This window comes from Numida meleagris, chromosome 6 (assembly GCF_002078875.1).
Source record: "Numida meleagris isolate 19003 breed g44 Domestic line chromosome 6, NumMel1.0, whole genome shotgun sequence".
NCBI classification, from domain to species: Eukaryota; Metazoa; Chordata; class Aves; order Galliformes; family Numididae; genus Numida; species Numida meleagris.
Genome location: NC_034414.1, coordinates 242,313 through 262,382, shown reverse-complemented (window position 1 = coordinate 262,382; position 20,070 = coordinate 242,313). Strand labels below are relative to the sequence as shown.

At 41.7% G+C, this 20,070-nt stretch overlaps 1 protein-coding gene across 7 annotated transcripts in view; it reads left to right on the top strand.

Moving 5' to 3' along the window:
• Positions 1–20,070, top strand: part of ANO3 (anoctamin 3) — a 274,762-nt gene that overhangs the window by 46,868 nt on the left and 207,824 nt on the right. Inside the window, exon 1 of one of the 7 annotated variants that reach the window (XM_021402283.1) lies at positions 16–127. The exons of the other annotated variants lie outside the window; for them this stretch is intronic. Within the exon in view, the coding sequence (XP_021257958.1) occupies positions 82–127 (46 nt within the window). The 5' untranslated portion in view covers positions 16–81. Of the gene's footprint in view, positions 1–15; positions 128–20,070 lie in introns of those variants that run through there. 7 annotated transcript variants of the gene reach the window in all.

Genomic DNA, 20,070 nt, shown 5'->3' with positions numbered 1-20,070 from the left:
GGGCCGTGCCGCCGGGCTCCCGCCCCCTGCCACCGCCCCGCAGCCGGCGGGCCGGGAGCCGGCGGGCCGCCGAGCGCCAAGATGGTCCATCACTCGGGCTCCATCCAGTCCTTCAGGCAGCAGAAAGGTCAGTGGCGGCCCTCGGGCTCGGGAGCTGCGCGCGGTGCCCTCCGCTCGGGCGGTGCGCGGTGCCCGCACGCTGCCGCCCTGCCCCGCTCCGCTCCGGCGCGGTCCTCGCGGCGCGCTCCGTGTGGGGGCTGCCGGCTTGGGAGCGGGGCGGCGGGCTGGGGCTTGCTGCCGGCACGCAGGCCAAGGCGAACGTGCAGCTGTGGCGGCAGGTGTTGTCGAGGTGTTGTCGAGCCGTTGCTGCACGTCGTCGGGGAAAAAAGAAATAATGGTTTTCTCGACCGCCTCTCGCTTTTTTACATAATCTTTGAGGTAAAATTTGTTTTTCTGTGTTTTCTTATTCCTACTTCTCCACCGTCCGATGAGACGAAATGGAGATTCTATTTGTCACCAGCACGTTTCAGCTGTTACCCAGTTCTTTCTCCCTTGAAATACGGTCTGCGATAAGTGTTGGTTTAACGTGGCACTCTTCAGATACAAGTCACAGGCTTGCTTATTGGATTTTACCTCATTCGAGCTCTTTTGTTTGAACGGTCGGTGAGAAATCCATAAATTGAAAGCCCTTATGCTGTGCAGGTAATTCCGTGATTGGTTTAGTTCCTGGCTGCAGGCGTTTTGCATTTGCGTCCCGTCTCGTGTGCAGTAATGAGCGGTGCTCTTACAAGTTGTAAGCGGTCTCATTTGTCAAGAGCAAAGTTAATAGTAGAAAAAGAAATATTTTTTTTTCCCCCCCACGCGTCGTGGATGTTTATAGAAGCATGGAGTGACTCGGAGCCACGGTATAAATCCTTTTTGGAAATTCTGATTACTAAAACCCATCCTGTTACATTACAGCAGTGACGGGCTGGCTCTAGAGTCCTTGCCGAGGCTCTTCAGAAGCCATTCAGCTGTTCTGTAATCATTTGGGGGGAGGGGAGGAATACCTGAAAACGAGCTTCATCCTATGCGAGTTCAGGGGTGCTACTGAATTGCTTCAAACCGAGCTGCACGGCAGGATTTAAGAAATCCGATGTTTGTGGGTGTCGTGAAACTCCATAGTAATGTCGTGTTTTGAACCAGTGACGTAGTGAGAAAGAGATGGTTGCTGTGTTCTCCTTCTGCCTGCAGCAATCCCGAGTAAGGTGTCCAACCAGCAACGAGGCCTTGAGAAGAATGCTCCTAGGAAGCTGTGTAGCTTGCACGCTGCTGACTGGGATGCGCATCGCTTTCCTGATAAGCTTACCTATTGTGTTCTGAATGTACCTGAGGGCGTAGAGTCTTGGCTTGTTCTCAACCTACTGCTTCAGGGCATGGGGCAGGACAGCTTGTAATCGTGGGCAAAAGGCTGCGGGAAAACCAAGCAACCATAAATCACCATGAAGAAGTCCTGATCTAATCACAGGGAATTGAAAACAAGTGGAGAATCCAGGGCCCTGTTGTTGGTGGGCACTGATCTCTCAGCAGCACGCTCTGAGGCGTTTTCTTTAGTTTCCCCACATTTTGTATTTTATGCCATTCTCCTGGTTTCAGTCAGTGTTTTTTCGAACTTGCTGCTGCTTGGATTTTGACCGAATGTGCGATTTGCTTTCTAGATGCTCTGAAAACAGTGCCCTACATTGCCTATTTTAGAGAATCAGTGGTAATCCTCGTGAAATGGCCAACTGCCCATCGCAGCTGTGCCTTGCATGCTTCACTTGCATTAAGTCTGAGCTTCGTTTCTTTTGGGGAATTGAAAGGGAATGATTTTGATGTAGGTTCTCAATCCAATGGGAAAGATGTAAAGCAATAAAAGCGATAGTTGGTGGGAAAAAAGAAAAGGTATTTTAACCTTTTTTGATGCAGAGGTTGTGTGCCTGCTGCCAGACAATGTAGTATTCAGAGATGTAACGTTTATGATGGAGATGGAATGGGTTAGGGAGCATTTTGTTTCCCTGCTCTGAGCGCTTTTCTGCAGCTGAGAAGACGAGCAGCAGTGTTTGTACCAATGCCAGCTTTCCCAGGCTTGGAAGATACAGGAGCAGGTTCACCAGGTTGTTGGGTGTAGGGGAGTCCTCAACAGTGAGGAGAATTGAGAAAATGGCATTTTTACCCCAGGGATGTGTTTCTGGGTGGAGTTTGTTTTCCTTTCTTTTTCTTTTCCCTTCTTGATAGAGTGAGGAGGTGTTTGCAGTGGGAGGCTGCCGTTGAAATGTGCCGGCGTGGTTTTGTCTTGCTCCTTCTGTGGGTTGCATACGAGGAGTGAAACCCTTTGTTTCCAAAAGCAGCACTACAGCACAATGCAGTGTTAGAAAAAGGCACTCAGATTTGAAGAAAGCATCTCGTTCTACTTGGGGTTTGCTGTTCCTATCTGAAGGTATCTCTGTCAAAAAGAGCAGTGTCCTGGAGGTAGACTAATCCACGTCTGCACAGCAGTGCATTAGATCTGCTGAGCCATCTGTGGAGTATTTGGTTGCTATTTTTGACTTCTGTTGTGGCAGGAGCTGCTTTTTCCGAAATAACTTTCCTCAGTAATATTCTCAAAGATGTACCTTCAATTATTTATGTTTATTATTATGCTCCATTGCACCTCGATCTCTTCAGAAGGCCGTTCAAACTACGGTCTCTGTAAGAATTATGTCAGAGGGAAACAGTAAGAAATGTTTCTCATTTGTTTAGAACTGAAAAATCTCTGTCCTGAGATACTAATACACAGTTTTGCTTAAAAGTACTGATTGATAAGCAGTTATCCAGAAAGGACTAGAAAGAATGAGACAGCGTTGCTGAAGACAAGGAGGATGTGGGTGACCAACTTGTGGCTGAACAATGCCGGGGAAAGGCAGCTGGCTGGGATTCGGTAGTTGATCTCGATCACGATGGAATAATATTCTTTTAAATGAAGGGCGTAAAAGTGTACAGCGGCCTTATGGTAGACTTTGTGGCGTTTGGAATGGATACAGGAGTGGTGCAAAGCAGTGCCTGATTCATTAGGAAACTTTACTGGAAAGTGCTGTGCTTCAGAAGGAAAGGCAGCCTGGGGTTTGGAAGAGGCAGGTGCTTGGTAGCGAGTGGGCTGTAATGTTTCTGGCCTGCCAGAAGCTCAAACCTACATTTTGGGTGTAGGTCAAGGCAATAATGATGCTTTAAAGTTTAATACTTGTATCTTCAGTCCTGGTACAGAGTCTGCAATTTCCTGCACGCTCTGCCGGGTGCTCTTATTGCCTGCTGTTGTTCTTTTTAATACCTTTATCAAAGCTTTTTAATGAAAGAGTATGAGGCTGGGAGAAATAAAAGAAAATACGTTCATGCTGTAAACTGAGCCGCTTTCAGCACTGCGCGTGAGCTTTAAGGACACAAACTGCAGATGAAAATCCAGTGCGTGGCTTGAGGTGCTTCTCATCCTCTCTGCTCAAGCTGTGTAACAGCACAGGAAGGCACGAGGCAACTTCAGCGTGCGCTGCTTCTGTTCTTTGAGCTGATTGAGCTCCTCGGGGGATTGGCCTCGAAGCCGCCTGCCTTCTGAGCACATCAGGGATCGCTGCAGAAGATGTACTCCTAGAGCCGACCAGGAAAAAAAAAAAGACATTTTGTTTCTTTCTTACGTGAGCGCTCTGAAGTTGTAGCGCAGAATGGATGGTCAGAGGGCTGGGTTGAGCGGTGGGTTGATGGTTGGGCTTGATGCTTTTAGCGGTCTTTGCAATCCTAACGATTCTGTGATCTCTGCGGAGCCGCAGTCCTTTTCCCTGCACGGTAGCACTTGTTGCCTCCTTTACTGCCCTCTAGAAACGCTTCTGAGCTTTGGAGAGGAGCAGAACTACTCTGCTGTTGTTATTTTATTACTGTAATTTTAAGATCTTAATGACTCGAATTCTTCATAGAGTAACTTGTGAATTTAATTTGCGTTCCAGTTGTGCATTTCAATGAGGGTTTGTAAAGATCTCATTTTTTAATATATATTCCTCTGGAGTTCTCAGTATGCAGAAACTTGGACTTCTAATTAAGCTTTTCGTGTGTAATTCTCCAAGGAAGCTGGACACTTGAGTGGCACTGGTGGACCCAATACAATTAGTAATGCACAGAGCTTGCTGAAATTACTAGAAATGCAGTTCTGTTCTAGGCAAATTCATAAGAAAGTGTGACTTTTATACATTGTTCTTAGGAGCAGAAAGAACAAGTTTTCCCGTCAGCGTGAGGAAAAGCATTTTTATGGCTCAGCTCTTTCATTTGCATTCCAAGGAGGAGAGCGGCATCTTCAGAAAATCTCAAAGCTGTCCTCTTCCTGACTCTGAAAGCGGAGAGCAACACAGCTATTAATACACTCCCTTACAACGATGCCATTTTCAAGCAGTGCCATTGATAATGCTCTAGCGGTGTGCTGAGACGCAAGGCCCAATTTTTGATCACGTTTACACTGGAATCTGTTTTCTCATACATTAGTTGTCGGGTACAGCTACACGGTGTAAGGTGCACTTCACCTTTTTTCAGTCAGCTATCCTAGAAGGACCCATAATATGTCTTTTTATTCCAGATTGTACTGTTGTGAGATGTTTAACCTTCTATTATGCAGATGCGTGAGTGTTGTAGGAGTCTTGTTACTGTCTTACTCTTCTCTGAGCGAATCTGTAGAATGAGAAACTAAAGGAAATCTGAGATTGGTGGTTGGTGACATAACTCTGCTGTCTGGCTTCAGACGATGACTCTTTGGTAAGATGCCTGGTCATTAGCTTCCTACATCGTGATTTAAGCTCAGCTCGATACATCTATCCACAGATAGAGGGTGGATCCTTGTCCGCAGGATTAGCTGTGGACAAATCTTGTACCTGTTCTCAAGCTTTCCAAATCTCCCTCGCTGTCAACACTGGCCATCCCCCAACAGCACTGGTTTGCTTTAGAATTCTTGTTTTCTCATTTATGTTTCGTTAAACATGGCTACAAAATCACTAGTGCCAGCTCTGCCTTCCTATTTTGGTTGATTCGTTCTGCTTTTTTTTTTTCCTTTTTGAAATCTGCTATATGAGGAAGATAAATGAAACAAAGGACAGTGTAGATCAAATAGAGTATTTGTAACAATGTCATAATTCACTGGATTTCTGAAATTAACATTCTACAGTTAAGTGGACTTGATGACTTCAGCTGTGGCAAACGGAAGGGTTGCCTCAATGAGGAGTGCCCAGATACCCGAGTCCCAAGCTCTGCAGCCTGCTAAGTAGCAACTGAGAAAGGAGTGATGTCTTTTTCACTGAAAAGTAGGGAGGAAAGAGCCGCTTGTATTTGAGGTATGCCGTCATAGCAGAAAGTAACTATGCAAAATCCACACTGGTTCAACTACAGGAAGGTCTCTGGTTTTCTGCTTGGACCTATCTATGGCGGAGATAGTGGCCATGCTGTCTTGGCTTGGACACTCGATGAGCTTTTCAGAAAGCATGGTACATATATGGCATAACCAAGGATCAAATCCTATATTCTCTTCACCGTGCTTGTTTTATAACAGGTTCGCTTCTGTACATCCTAAAACATATGTTGTGATAGATTATTTATTGAAGATGAGTGTAATTCAAAACTAAGCTACAGTGTGTAGCAACATGTTTTAACAACTCCGAGCCTCAATGTGTGCAATGTGTTTGCTCAGAATGAGATTCCGGGTCTACCTCAGTGTGAGTTATCATCTGTCATATGAAGATTTGAAGCCAGTGCAGCCGAAGGGAGGAGTTGCTCATTTGTCTGACTGCTGAGGTCACGATCTCATTCCCGATTCATTTGTCAACTTCAAATGGGGTTTTGGAGAAGCTAATTTCTTAGTTATGTTTTTGGGTCACTTCCAGTGTGCAAACATCAGGGAAAAGCAACACTCAGGATGCAACTCTTGGCTCTGTTTAAAGGTAGGATCTCTTGAAAAAGCAGAAGCCGTGGAAGCATGCTGAACTGGCTCCCTGGGAAAGGGAGTGTGGTTTGAAGAGTAACCCAGATGAAGATTATCTGCAAAAATCACTACTGAACAGCAGCGTGCCGCCGTATGGTGTTTGTTTTTGTATTAGTAACAACACAGAACGATAAGATGGATGGGTTTTCTTGCTTCTCAGCAGCAGTTCTTAGTGGATTTCAGTGTAGCGCTGGTGACTCCAAGAGCGTGCATCGACAGAAGAAAGTAGAGCGCTCACAAATCTCCGCTGAAAAATTCATAATTGCAGCCCAGTTACTAGTCATGCATGCTCCAGATAACTGTTGTGATGATGGCAAGCTTTGGAGCTGGAAAGCGTTTGAAATGTCACTGCTTGTCTGAGTTCTTAGAGTTACTCTTGCTCAAAAGAAATTACTTACACCTTTCTGTTTTGTTTGCTGAGGAACTTCCTCGGTGTGTCTTTCTAACCCGGAAGGTGTGATGTGTGCCCCATTTGCCCTTTTTTCCTTCTGCTTTGTGAAACCAGTGCAGTTAATGCTTTTAATGATGTAGTTTTCTCAAATCATTAATCACGTTTTCAGGAAAAGCAAGTCCTTTTTCTTATTATCTCCTTGCTATTGTGTGGCAGTCCATTAGCTTTCTTTTCTGTGCAATTATTCTACAAGGAATTTCATGGTATGAAAAAATGGCAACAAAAGAGCAAATGGAATTAAGCTATGAAATGGTAGAAGAAGCAGGCAATCCTAACGAGGTCCAAACTTCGTGAATGTATTGGATGGTTACGGGGAGCAAGTTTTAAAGCACCAGAGGGTAAACAAAAGAGAACATGGCAAGGTGAGTCACGATGCGGAGAGACAGAACTGGTAGGTGGATAGACAGGCAGAGATAAAAAATAATGCCAGGTCCTGAATACAGACAGAGCATCTTGAACTGTGTATATAGCAATGCTATTGACTTCCGAGTCAGCTGCCAAAAGAAAGGGGACAAAGTAACGGATAGAAGCAGATAGCCTTTGGCTGTTAAAGATTGTTCTGTTAGGATGTGAGAAGTACTGAATGCCACTGTGCACAGAGCCAAGGACGTGAGATGGAAAAACAAGCAGGTGCCATGTGAATGTGGAAATGTGCGTGTCTGAATGCACTGCAAAAGCTGGATCCTTCAGCTAAAACACAAATGCAAAACCTGTGTACCTCACTTAAAAGGCTTGTGGTTTTGTTGACATCACGCTTTGAAACGAAACCTGGTGAAATACATTGCTGGATTCCGAATTCTCTGAGTGGAGAGGCTTGGGGGGAGTCTTATGCAGAAAACGTAGATTTTGTTGGTACCTTTAAAGACAAGGGATCAATCTATACATGAAAAATGGAGTATATATCAAGTGTTCAGTGAACGCTTGTGGGATCTCTGAAGGCTGATTGTAGACTGATCCTTTTGTAGAGGAAGGCTGGCACTTCCAATCTGTCTAGGTGAAATCCCGCTCAATGCTGTAGCACCCGAGGGACTTTGGATGGCTTAATTTTCCAAGATGCAGGCAAGTATTCCGTCAGGATGGTTAATAGCGCTTGGATCCCTAATGTGCAGTAACTGTTAGGAGCTGTTCTCATAATGCTGTCTAGAAAGTATTGGAATTCAATGTACTTGGGGACTTAAATCTTTTAACAAGCCGACGCTAGATATCTAAAACTGTTATTTTTTTTAAAGCACGGAGTCTTTTAGCCTGAGAAGTCAATTATTTCCTACAACTATGTCCAGGGCTGCGGGAGACTCTCTGGGATGTGGGGGCAGAGCATCTGGGGATGCTCCAAGACTTGATTTGCTTGGCAGTTTGCTTATATTGCAATAATGAGGCGCTGTTGTTTTCTCAGGCAGCAGGGATGTATTGCTCTTGCTATTGGGAGCTTCCTTTGCACGTAGGCTTGAGTGAAAAAGGAGGAGAAGATTTTCAGATGCTCAGATGGGAATAAATGAATAATGTACAGGAGCTTAACCGTGTTGCTATTAATAATTCACGTTTTCAGAAGCGCAGAACTTAGGACTTGCTGTTATAGAAATCCAGCATCTAAGTAATATGGATAAACTGACTGGGAAACCAGGCTGTCATAAGAAAGCACTTGTCAAGACTGCTGTCCTTCCTGAAAGCCAGTTGGGCTCAAAGGTATTTCATGGCATCTGATTTGGAAACTAGCTTGAGTAAGTTTGAACATAACATTGGGAGGGGGGGGGGGAAGAGATGTTACGGATGCAGTCGACACAGCAGCCTGACATACCCCACTGAGAGCAATGGGAATTCCGTGGATGCCTGGGAATTTGATGTGTGGATGAACTACATTGTGGGATACTACTCTGAAGTGAATATAATGTGCTGTTAGGGATCAGTGCCCCCTTACTGTTTTTTTTCTGCTGTGGGACAGGAGCTTCTCCGACTTCATTTTATTTTGTAAATCAAGAAATAAGTATGAGATTGATTGTATACAGCAAATAATGCAGCAGCAAATTACTGTCCGTTGCTTAGTTAACCAGCAATTATTTGTTTGCATCTGGAAGGTTTTCATAGAGCTCTGGTGACATTTTCAGTAATTGGAGTGTTATAAAGTAGGAAGAGGAGGACAGATTTGAAATAAATAGGAGTGAAGCTAAACAAGAAATGAAATCAATTTTAGTATTTCCTATAAAATGTATTTTTTTTGGCAAAAGAGGATTAAAAAGGAGAGTGACTGAGCACTAGAGCAGGTTGCCTGCGGAGCTTGTGGGGGCTCCAGCCCTGAGCCCAGATGTGGTGATGGGGTGACCCAGATGCTCTGCGTGGCCCTTCCCAAGCAGGGGCTGGGACCGCTGACCTCCAGGGGTCCCTTCCAACCTCTGCCATTCCGTGGTCATCGTCAGCTCTGCTTTGGAGCTCCTGTGTTATCAATGAATATATTTATGCTACTGATGTGCTGCTTCTTTGTAGATAATTAAGAAGCCTGGCTATGAGTTATACTTTGAAGTTATCCTAAATGCGTTTGGGATATTTATTGGTCAATGGGTTCTCTTGATTTTGTCTTCTTTTCATTATCTTCATATATTGGGTTTCTGACTGATTTTCATGCTGAAAACATCAGTTAAAATGGAATACACTAGCACAAATAAGTAATTATTCTGTGCTCAAAAAATAAATAAAACGTCTACATCACATTTAGATGCCGTAATTATTTTCCACGCTTTGTGAGTTGAATGCTTAATTTTGTCAGAACCTAGGGGAAGAAATGCAGAGGTTTTGGTGGTTGTAGAACTAGAGAGGTTCTCCGATAACTCAGCTGGCTGGGTGACCAGCAGTGACGTTAATGCCAAATACTTGCAGCGGAATTGTACTGAAAGCTAGGGCAATGCAGGGCACTCAGCAGCAGCAGTAACTACTTGTTTAGCAGTGGATGCTCCACAGACAAATGCCGGGCAGAGGAACCTGAGCTCTCTGTGACTGAGCCAGCTGTCCTAGTGACCAGACGTGAGGTCCGTCTGGGGTCTGCCAGCTCGTTTGCCATCTTGGTCCCCGCCTGTGCTTGTGTGTCCAGTTGTGGTGTGGTGGTTCTGGAGTGAGTAATGGGCCCCAGCTTTGGTGGCTGAGAAAGGCCTTCAGGACAAATCTTCCTTCAACTTAGAGAAGCATTTTTACGAGCGCTGAGTTCTGTGTGAGGTGAACAGTCTCTGCTCCGGTCTTGCAGTCGTTTAAAATTCTTTGAGAGTAGCCCCGGGCTGCTCTGCTCTGGAAGTCTTGTAACAAAAAGAACAAGCCTCTTTGGTGTGGATGGTGAGTGACAAGCACCATCAGTAACAGCGTTAGACGTACGACTTCTTGACAAAACAGTGCGTCAAGTTCCAGGAAGAAGAGAGACAACTGGGAAACAACTAGAAACTGGATGTTTTTGTAAAGGTGAATATAAAAACTGGTTTGTGCTATTTGCTTACCACGTTTCATTTTACAAGGACACGATGCCTGTGGCTCATGAGAATGGGCAATGTTAGTAATACACTGAGCAGTAGAGAGGATATTTTCCAAACCAGAAGAGTTTTAATACAGCTCTTCTCTTTAGTTCATCTCTGTTATTTTCTAGGCAGGCATGCTGGTATGCCCCGTAAGATTCAAAATTCAGGAATGTCTTGAGCCTTTCCTTTCCTTTTGGAATGTAGAACCATCAGTTGTAAAAACACAAAACTCGTAAGGCAAAATTGTTCAAAAAGGGAGTAGAAGAAGTAGAAATGTGATGCCCGTCCATGAGGTAGGGGGAAAAAATAAAGATGGCTTTTGAAGTTTAGAGTCCATCGACAGGACCAAGAACAAAAAGCCTGTGCTGTGGATTTTGTTAATTCTGCTGTAGAAAAAATGTTTTAGAAGGAGTCATGTTGGTTTCGTTTCTAAATGTTACCAGCGAACACTGAAGCTGTTCATGCTGAGGTTTGCAGAAGGCTTGGATTCTAAGACATCAATGGAAAGTGCTGTGCAGAGGTGGAATAATTAGGATATAATTACTTCAATTTTCTTTCTGATATTGATAATTCTTCACTTGTTTCTACTGCCAATCACTTTTTTTTTTAATTGGAGCTCTTAATAGGCTAATTTGGAAGTTCCATTAGCGTGACTGCTTAGAAGAGTTGGTAAAATTTCAAGAAAATTCTGCTCCTGTGAGCGTTTGGATTTCCCGTGGTAGAGTCCCCATCTGGAGCATTTCTGACCAGCTTCATTGGTCGATTCCTGAACGGGCAACTAAAAGGAGTAAAATTACTGTAGGATTCCGAGGGTATTTCTCTCTGTCTCCGGGAAATGCTGTGGAAAATGAAGTATTGAACAAAGTTAGGATTCGATGTAGACAAACCCTCTCTCTTTTGCTCATTGTTTTCTTTTGGACCGTCGCTGTGTATCGTGCTCTGTATTGATGCCTGCAATGGCAGATGTTGGGAATGAAGGAGTCACGTGTGCACCCCACCAAGGACGAGCAGACTTTATGACTAGACTTCCCTACCATGCAAATACTTATTTTCATCTGGCTCCTGATCGGGTCACTCCTTGTGACCCAGGTACCTGTGTAATGTATCGAGCTCTGCTTTCCTTCCTTCCCATTCCTGCTTTCAGGGAGTGGCTGACAAAAGCTTTTCTAGTTTTCCTGTCAGCTTTCCAGCACTCCATGTAGATGACTGTGCCATTAAGAGGAGCATCGGAGAGCAATTTGTTGTCTGTGCTCCTCAGAGCCTTTCAGGGCTTCCGGAGAGGCAAGGAGAGAATGAGCGGCCAGAAAGAAGGTCAGAGCTTTGGTAGTAGTCTCTTGTTATTGTATCTGAGAAGCTATTTCTTCCCTGCACTCATCTGGGGATCCTTGCGTGACAGTAGGGCCCTAACATGGCCCATTTCTGCCCGCTTGCAAGATTGGAGCTCATTACCAGCACAGTCGTTAAGCTGCCCGACGTACATTTATATTTTATATGTCCTGTGCATACATCCATATCTCAGAGAGACAAGGCAACCATCAACGGAAAGATGCTGGCCTCTTAAACCATCGGCCTTCCGTTAATGATGTGAGCATTAATATGCCATGAGGAAGCAAATTGTGACAGCTGAATTCAAACCGCTGGCAGCTTTGTCCGGAATATTTCATAAATTCCATCAAGACTATCCTCAAAATAAATTCTCTTAGGAAAATCACATTTTAGTTCAGAGATTGTAGCCTTGAACCTCTTAGTTTTAGCTTCACCAAGGTATTTTGCTCTTGTTTTTTCCTCTGTTAATTTAAAATTCTCTGTTTTCAGGAGTCAAAAGGCTGGAGGGTAGAGGAACAAAGCTCGTGGAGCACATTTTGGTTTTGCTCCTTTCTCCTGCTCATTTTTAATCTGTTTTTGAAATTATAATTTCTTGTAGTTTCCAGTAGAAAGATGTGTACTGTTGTATTTTTGTTTATATGCTTTCTTTTTGTTGCTGCTTCTCTTTCCATTTCTTCTTGTAATGGTCTGTATTCTAAAACATAAGGTCTTCATTATTGATTCTTTTGACATTCCTTGTTACGTTTGATAAATAGTTGAATGCTGAAGTCAAGTTTTAAAAAAAAAATGGAGCTTAGAAAAGGACTGTATTGGATGGAGATGTATTTCATGCTACACAGTAACTGTTGAGTTAGCAATTTTGTAATTTTTTTTTTTAAATGCTGATGGAAACGAGTCAGAAATAAGATGCGAAGGTGCATTACTATAGCACGCTGTATCTCAAGACATTCTGAGCTTTGCAGGGCAAGCAGATATCAGCAAGCGGTTCCTTATACATTGTCATTTAGATTGTTTTCTCCTGTTACTTTTTCTGAGAAGCTGGCCTCGTGGACACCAATAAGGTTATAACCACCTATCGATGTTCTAGGGTGCTAGGGAGTGATCCGAAGTATTCCACTGATGAAGACTGCATCAGCGTCTATCAGCAACACAGTACAGCTCTAGGGTGCTGAGAGCAGAGTGCCTATTTTTTAAAGAATAGACTTCTTAAAATGACGTAGCACGGATTGTCCATTTTCCTTCAGATTTCTAAGATACGCTTTTTATCCTTTATTTTGCACAAGACCTTGTAGGTAGCAAGAACTTCACCGGGAAGTATAAGTCAGTCATAGGCTGCGGCCAAAAAGTCTTAATATAGTTAATCTCTTTTTTCCTAATAATCCAGTAATCTGAACATCCAGTTGGTAAATATTCTGTTAAGATGTTTTGTGGAAGCAGACAGAAATATTAATGGTTCTCATCCAAGAGCCCACGTAGAAAGGGAGAAGATCCTAAGCCTGCTAGTAATATCTATGGGAAATTTTTTTCCCAATGCAGGTAAAATTACTACTTGTCAGAGGAGGAAAATGGTACTTGTATAATAAATGCCTCATGAGATTTTATTCTCATAAAGAAAGTATTGATTTGTGGTCAGCTTCCTTTTTTTCTATGATGAATGTTTCTCAGTTTAATACCAGTCTGCCTTGTAAACTCTTGAAAAAAATAATGCCAAGGAATTAGGCTTTGCATGGATATTAGTTTACTAAAAAAAAAAGGTGATCTTGAGGCCACATCAAGATATGTGACACCTGCTTAAGGAGCAGAGCTGTTACACAGTCTCACAATTGTAGATAGTGAAGAACAAGTGACGTAAAGTCAATTTTCCACAAGTGTTAATTTTTGCACTTCTCAGTAGATCCCTTAGCAATTCCGAGTCTCGATTTGCCTTTTTTTTCGGTCTTACAACTCTTTACATTTTTGGCAGAACTCTTAAATAGGAAACTACACCTAAAGCTAACTGAAGGTAAAAATTGCGTTCTTATCTTTAGAATAAATTCTCATAAATGCTACAGAACTCTAGACTATGTCGTCTGATCAGTAGAATATCCCTAACAAACCTTGTGAACATGTAAAGAATTGTAGTTTGGTGGGAGCAGCTCTACTATGTCCTTGCTCTATTAACCTAACAGGTACAGAAGGTAGAGCTTTATATTTTAATAGGCATAACTCCTCAGAGGTCTGGCTAGCAAAGGAAGTTCCTTCTGGGAACCTCTACAAGTCCGAGTGTTTATGATTTCCTTTGCATCGTTTTATTCAAGCAGTAGAAGTTGACTGAAACTCTTGTGTCATCATGTATCCACATATCTGCACCGTTCAAAAGTAGACTCACATCTTTACCGCGTTCAGAAAGTTGTTTTCTGTTTGTGTTTAGCAAATCACTTCTATGATTTTGAGAGGACTGTCTTTCCGCCATCTTATAGTGTGGTCTTATTTTGGAGCAAATAAATAGAAAAACTAATTTTTTAATCTCACGTTTCATCACTCTTGGCAAAATTTATGAGCGTAGTTCTAAATATTAGTTCTGGACAATGTGTGTCAAAAGAAATAAAATTTTAATTTTAAGCAGATTGAGACTATACCTTTCTTTTATGAGACGGGAGTACATTTTGTCTGACACGTTGACTTTCAGAAGCATTACAGGATCATCAACAAAGATTCCTAAATTGCCCTCCTCCCCCAGAAAAGGCTTTCTCTCTGTGCCCTGAGGATGGCCTTGGAAGCATATGGGCTTAGTGTCTTTTGTGTTGACCTGTCTGGGACGGTCTCACTGCTCAAAATGGGACGTTTAAGGCCGTTGAAAGGCAGCATGCTGCCTCGTGGTTGTGTAGGGACTTGTCTCTTTCAAATAGGTTTTCGGTGCTGGCTATTTATTTAGTTATATTCCTGATCCACTTGTTTTCTTTATTTTACTTTAAACTGTGATTTGTGACTGGAAACAAGATTGCACAGGAAGAGGAGGCGTTGGGACATAATCTTTCCTATTACTTGCGTTTCTTCAAAAATTTAATTTAAAACTATGCTCTAGCATGTCTGGGAAGGTTATTTTTTTAAAATGAACCTTAAATGCCAGGTATATTTGTTTATGTATATGTAAGTTAAGAATAAGATTGTCTGATATCTATAATTCTGAACCTACAATTGATATAACATATTTTGAGGGTTAGGGACTCATTTAATATTTTACACAAGATTTTGAGCAATATTTCTGACAAACAAGTTCAGTGTCAACTAAGCCCCGTTGTCTTCAAGCAAGGAAAGTAATTTTTTATGACCGATGTCAACAAGCGCTATCATAATTTTACCTAGCTGGGGACCCAAGAAACATAAATACAGAAGAGTGCTGTAAATGTTTGTTGTATCAATAGATAAAGTTTTGGATCTGTTTTTCTTGTCTTAGCAAGTTGCAGTCAAACAGTAGATTTTGGCAGCCAGTTTGACGTAATGATTTGTCTGTATTACTGGATCAAAAAAAAAAGAAGCGAAAAAGAATTTTGTTTTGTTGGCAAGTGGTCTCCTCATATCTTTTTTTCAGCACAGATCCTTATTAGGGATAGCTCTCAGGAGGTGAGAGTACCCACTGTCCTGGTGTTGTCGTATGCCTGGAAGTGTATAGACATGAGTTTTATGAGTTTTTGCTGGGTATTACGGCTGAGACCAGTGTGCAGGGGTCAAAGAAAAAACAACAACGGATTTTGGGTTAGGAAGCCTCAAAGATATCAAAGCATCCTTATTTTTGAGGTCCCTGTATGGTTGGTCCCTGAATGGTCTGTGTATTAGTATATTTATATATTCATCCAGTAGGTGCTAGTCTGATGTTGAAGTAATGTTTTCCCAAGTCAACGTCATGTTCACAACTCTTCACGTTTTGGTTTTGGTCCCTAGGTCCACACACTGCGTTGATGGTTAGGATGTTTTTTTCCAGTGGAGTATCACTCTTTTGAAAACTGTGCAATGGTATTCATGTTGACTTATGGTACAGTTGTGAAGTTTAGAAAATCTTGAAGATGGTGTAAATTGTCTTGACCATTCTTCACTTTTATTGCAAGATTCCAAACCTTGTGACGTGACTCATCTACGCACGTGTAAGCCAGTGAAGTTTTGGACCGTTGTCTGTGAGTATGTTATATACCTATGTGAGTTGGCTCAGAATGATTTGTCCTAGCAGGTCTGAGCTACAAGGTGACTACTAGGTTAAAGCGTTTTCATTGCTTACGGTATCATTGCATTGAGGTTTATCTTTAACAAAAGTATGAAGAACTGAAAAAAGGAGTAGGTATATGAGCCTTCAAGCAGAATGAAATAGGTTAATTGTCATTTCTGCCATTTCACTGATGCCAGCTGTTCATAGTTTCACATGCACCTTTTTTCTGCTTCCTTAAAAGTTGAAGCCTTTTTTTCCCCTGCTTTTATACAAGTAGTTCCAGATTCTAAAATAGAAGTACTAATTGTTGAAAGGTCATTAATTACCCACAGAATATCTTTCATTAGAGAGAGACTCTAATTTTGCCTTGGGTGTAACTCCCCTATGTTTAATTACACAGAATACGTAATGATATTAGTAATTCTAAGAGCAAAGTGAGGCAAGTTTTGCAGGGATAGAGATAATATCTTTTATTAGTTAGTGTAATCAGAGAAGCTTCTAAGCATGTAAGCATTTTTTGCAGGACTTAAATAAAGGCTGCAAACTTCAAGTGTAAATTTAAAAAGTTGTTGTGAAATTAATAATGTATATTACAAAGTGTCCCCTACCTTTTCTTTCAGAAGATCTAATTGATGTAACTGAATTTTAAATTAATCACGAGCTTCTTACTGTTTGATAACTTGTATTCCGCTGCGGTCAGAAATTTTATGCTTTGATATTACAAAGCTGTGCACACACTTGTTCTGTTATAGGAAAGTTGGATGTTAATGAACATCATTTATAAAGCCTTGAATACCTGTTTGTTAACCTTGGATACGTTAGTAGAGCTCTCAAATAACGGGTGAGATTACATATTATTGAATTGAGGCTACTTAGATTGCACTGTAACCATTGGATAAAAGCGAGGTTGAAACTTTGTCAGTTTGCCTGTCTCCATTTCTGGATATGAAAGGAAACAGTTGAGAGTTAATAAAAGTATTGAGTTATGAATTGAACAGTTTCAAAGTACGTTTCACTTTCAGAATATCTTCCACTGAACTTTATGTAACTCCAACTGCAGTGGCTGCTGGGAGCTGTTTTTTAAACAATAGTCAAAGATTACTTCTTGTTGCTTATTTGAATTTAGTATCTGTGAATTTTTTCTGCTTATCATATACTCCAGGATGTTCCCCAGAGGCAGCTTCTCTTTCTTGTGTTAAGCATGATTTTTTTTCTCTTCCGGCACTCTATCAGCCTTTTACTTGCCATAAATCAATGCTTTTACTGTTACTATATCTTCTAACTAACAGATAAACAATATAGTAGAATCCGCTGTGATTAATTTTGTCTCTTAGCGGGAGATAACTCTCTGGCAACAGAAAAAAAGAAAGCATATTTCCTGGTGCATTTGATATAGAGTATAAACTAATTTCACTTGATTTGACAGCAGTATTTTGTACGAAATGTTGCTGGCTTCAAAAATTGCAAAGGAGAGGAACATGAACTCTTATGTTTAGGCTTCGCTCTGAATTCTTTCTGGAGTCATGTGTTTAGCTTCCTATTGTTGTCTCTGTCTGTCCTTCAGACCGTGAAGCAATCCTCATCCTATGTTGCTAAAAATTTTTTGTAGGATGCAAGAAATACGTAATTTCAAAGGTATTTTGAGACAAAATGTCGAATGCTCTCTTAGTTCTCAGAGATAAGCAGGAGGTCTTTTCTTAGAAGAGACAAAAATTGTAGGGTGACTTGCCGTGAAAGGGACGTTAAAGGTCATCCAATTCCAACCCTCTGCCATGGCAGGGTTACCACCCACCAGATCAGGCTGCCCAGGGCCCCATCCAGCCTGGCCTTGAATGCCTCCGGGATTTGGAGCATCCACAACTTCTCTGGGCAGCCTGCGCCAGTGCCTTTGGATGGCATCTCTTACCGTGTCTACTGCACCGCTCAGCTCAGTGTCATCAGCAAACCTGCTGAGAGTGTACTTGTTCCCAGATGGACTCTTGGGGAGTTTTATTCTTAAAAGATAGACAAATATGCTTGGTAGGTTCAACAGGAAGCTTGGTTGGTCATTACCATCAAGTAAAGCTCAGAATTTTGTAGCTGGATCCTTTTGTTTGTGTTGAATGGAAGGGCATTACTGGGAGAGACCTTTAGTCACTTAATTTCTCGTGTGAGTGAGATGTTCCATCTTTCTATGAGAAGAGATGCAGTGGATAGTATGCAAAGTGACAAAATAGTGGTGAAAACGTATTTGTGCAAGGGTATTATATAGGAATAAGAATTATGTTCCAGGTGAACATTTTTGCCATTTTTACAATGTGAAAAAACACTAATAAAGTACATTAGTCTTGATCTCTTAAAAGACATTGTTCCTAAAGGGAGAAAGTCTTACAGTAATGCAGAAATCTAAATCAGGTGCAAAGATGAATATAGAATACTTGCATAGTTCTGTACAGTTTGCTGAAAGGATATCATTTTCTTTTTAAATCATAGGCTTTGAAAGAGCACGGATATATTTTTTTCAGATATTTAACCTTTAGAGTTTCTAAGTGCTTTAGTAATGATCTCAACTTTTCCCCTGTAATTTCAGAAAATTATAAAATTGCGGTTTTTTAAAATAGCTCTGTACACCTCCACAACATGTCTTATGACACGTTGAGCTGTCTTACGTGGGCCTGATGTACAAGCAGGTGACTTGAGATCGGCACAAAGGTTGCTGAAGAAGGCTAAAGAAAGCCTTCTAGTTAATGAGCAGGCTTTTCATTGGATCTTGCTCTAAGAATCCTTTGTCGCAGGCAGAATCTCTAAGTCACTGAAAGCTAGCAGGGAGCTACACCACAGCTGGTAAAGCAAAAGTTCTCTAGTTCTGCAGCATTACCAGCTGAGGTGATTTGCAGCCAAAACTCTCAGGCAAACCGAGGTTGCGTGGTGATGAAATCTGTATTTGTCATGTATTGGCAGTTCATATACAGCCTATAAGCTGTATGAAACCACATCTCAGTTTGTTTCAGTGTGTGCAAACAAGCGTCTGAGAACCAAAACTGAATTTCACTTTCACAGAAAACTGTCAGCTGGGGTTTAGGACAATTTTGCTCTAGGTGTCACAACTTGTCAGTTCTTCTGGGTCTTGCATCGGCTTGCTGGCTGACTTGGCCAGCTGTTGTGTGTTTCTCTTCCTGTAGCCTCAAACGTGAAGTCATCCATTCCTGTACCTCATCTGTAGGCTTTTAGGAGAGAAATTTGTCTAGCTCTGGTTCTGAAGAGTTGTGTGCTACTTGGGTTTTGCCGTTTTTTTTCACCAGTGTTCACTTCATGCAACAAATACGTCAGCTCTAATATTTCAATCGTTAAAAGAGTTCTAGAGTTAGACTAGATTTTCACGCTGAGAAGTAGAGCTATTTAAGGAGCAAATTCAAAAACCATTGTCCTGGAGTGTTTCTAAGCTTTCCTCACCATCTAAAGGTTTAGAAGAATCTAAATGTTGGTCTAGAAACGTGGAAATCTCATCTGGGTGAGGGTCCTTTGCAGAACCGGTATGCACATAAGTGTTTCGGGCGTATTCCTTGTGTGCCACATTTTCCAGTAATGAGGCTTAAACCTTGTAAAAGGTTGTGTTTTTAATTACGACTGTTATTAATTAGGCGAAATAATGATTGTTTTCATGAGATAGTTAACTGGTGCAGCCGTTAGTAATGCCAGATGTTGAGATCCCTCAGGGTTGCGGATCCTTCATTTTAATCTTACGAGAAGCGTCATTACAGTAGTACTGAAATACACGCAGTCTGCCTGCAAGAATCTGTATACATTTAACAATATGGCCAAGTGTTTCAGATAACCACGCGTGAAAGAACAAGTGTCACTGTAGCAGCTGAAAAACAAGCTGTCAATATAAGGAGTACTTAGAAATCATAATAACAACAACAATAATAATAAAGAAACACGTTGAATTCCCTCAAGATGGAACTCGGCTATTTGCTGACAGCAGAGCTATTGCATGCGTAGTGGTGGCTTCAGATGCCTAAAAGTAATTGGCTCGCTGATGAGTATGTTGCAAAATAAATCATTAAAAACAGTTTTGCTTTCATTGCATCTGCTATACGCAGAGATGTATTATACATATATATTTATATTGCTAGATGCAGGTAGGAAACATGCTAGTTAGGAAAGTACAAGTAACTGGAATGCATTCATCTTGCCTGTCCTTTCTTCCTCCTATCTCATATTAGAACTAAGACTTCAAAATAGTTTTATTTCCTAACCAGTAGTAGTTTAAAATACTTTGGGGCCTGCTCTTGAGGGTTAGAACTAAATAAAGTCTGCAAAATTATCATTAATCTTAGTGCCAAGAGAGGTAGCACCAACAAGGCACTGAAAGCTCGTAAAAGGAGCCACTGGAACCTCAGAGTATCTGCTGGTGTAATCAACTCAGAACGTGAAATTTATATTGGGCAGTATTAATTAAAACTGTAATGGTTTCAGGACATCCTCCGGGTTGTTGCACAGTCACAATTGCAGTAGTTGGGAGCGAAGGACTGTGGTCAAACGCTGTCGGGACAGAAGGGAGCTGTGGGAGCAGCACTTAAAGCACACAGACTGCATTAAGGAATGAGGCAAAAAAAAAACCCAAACGTCCAAGCAATGC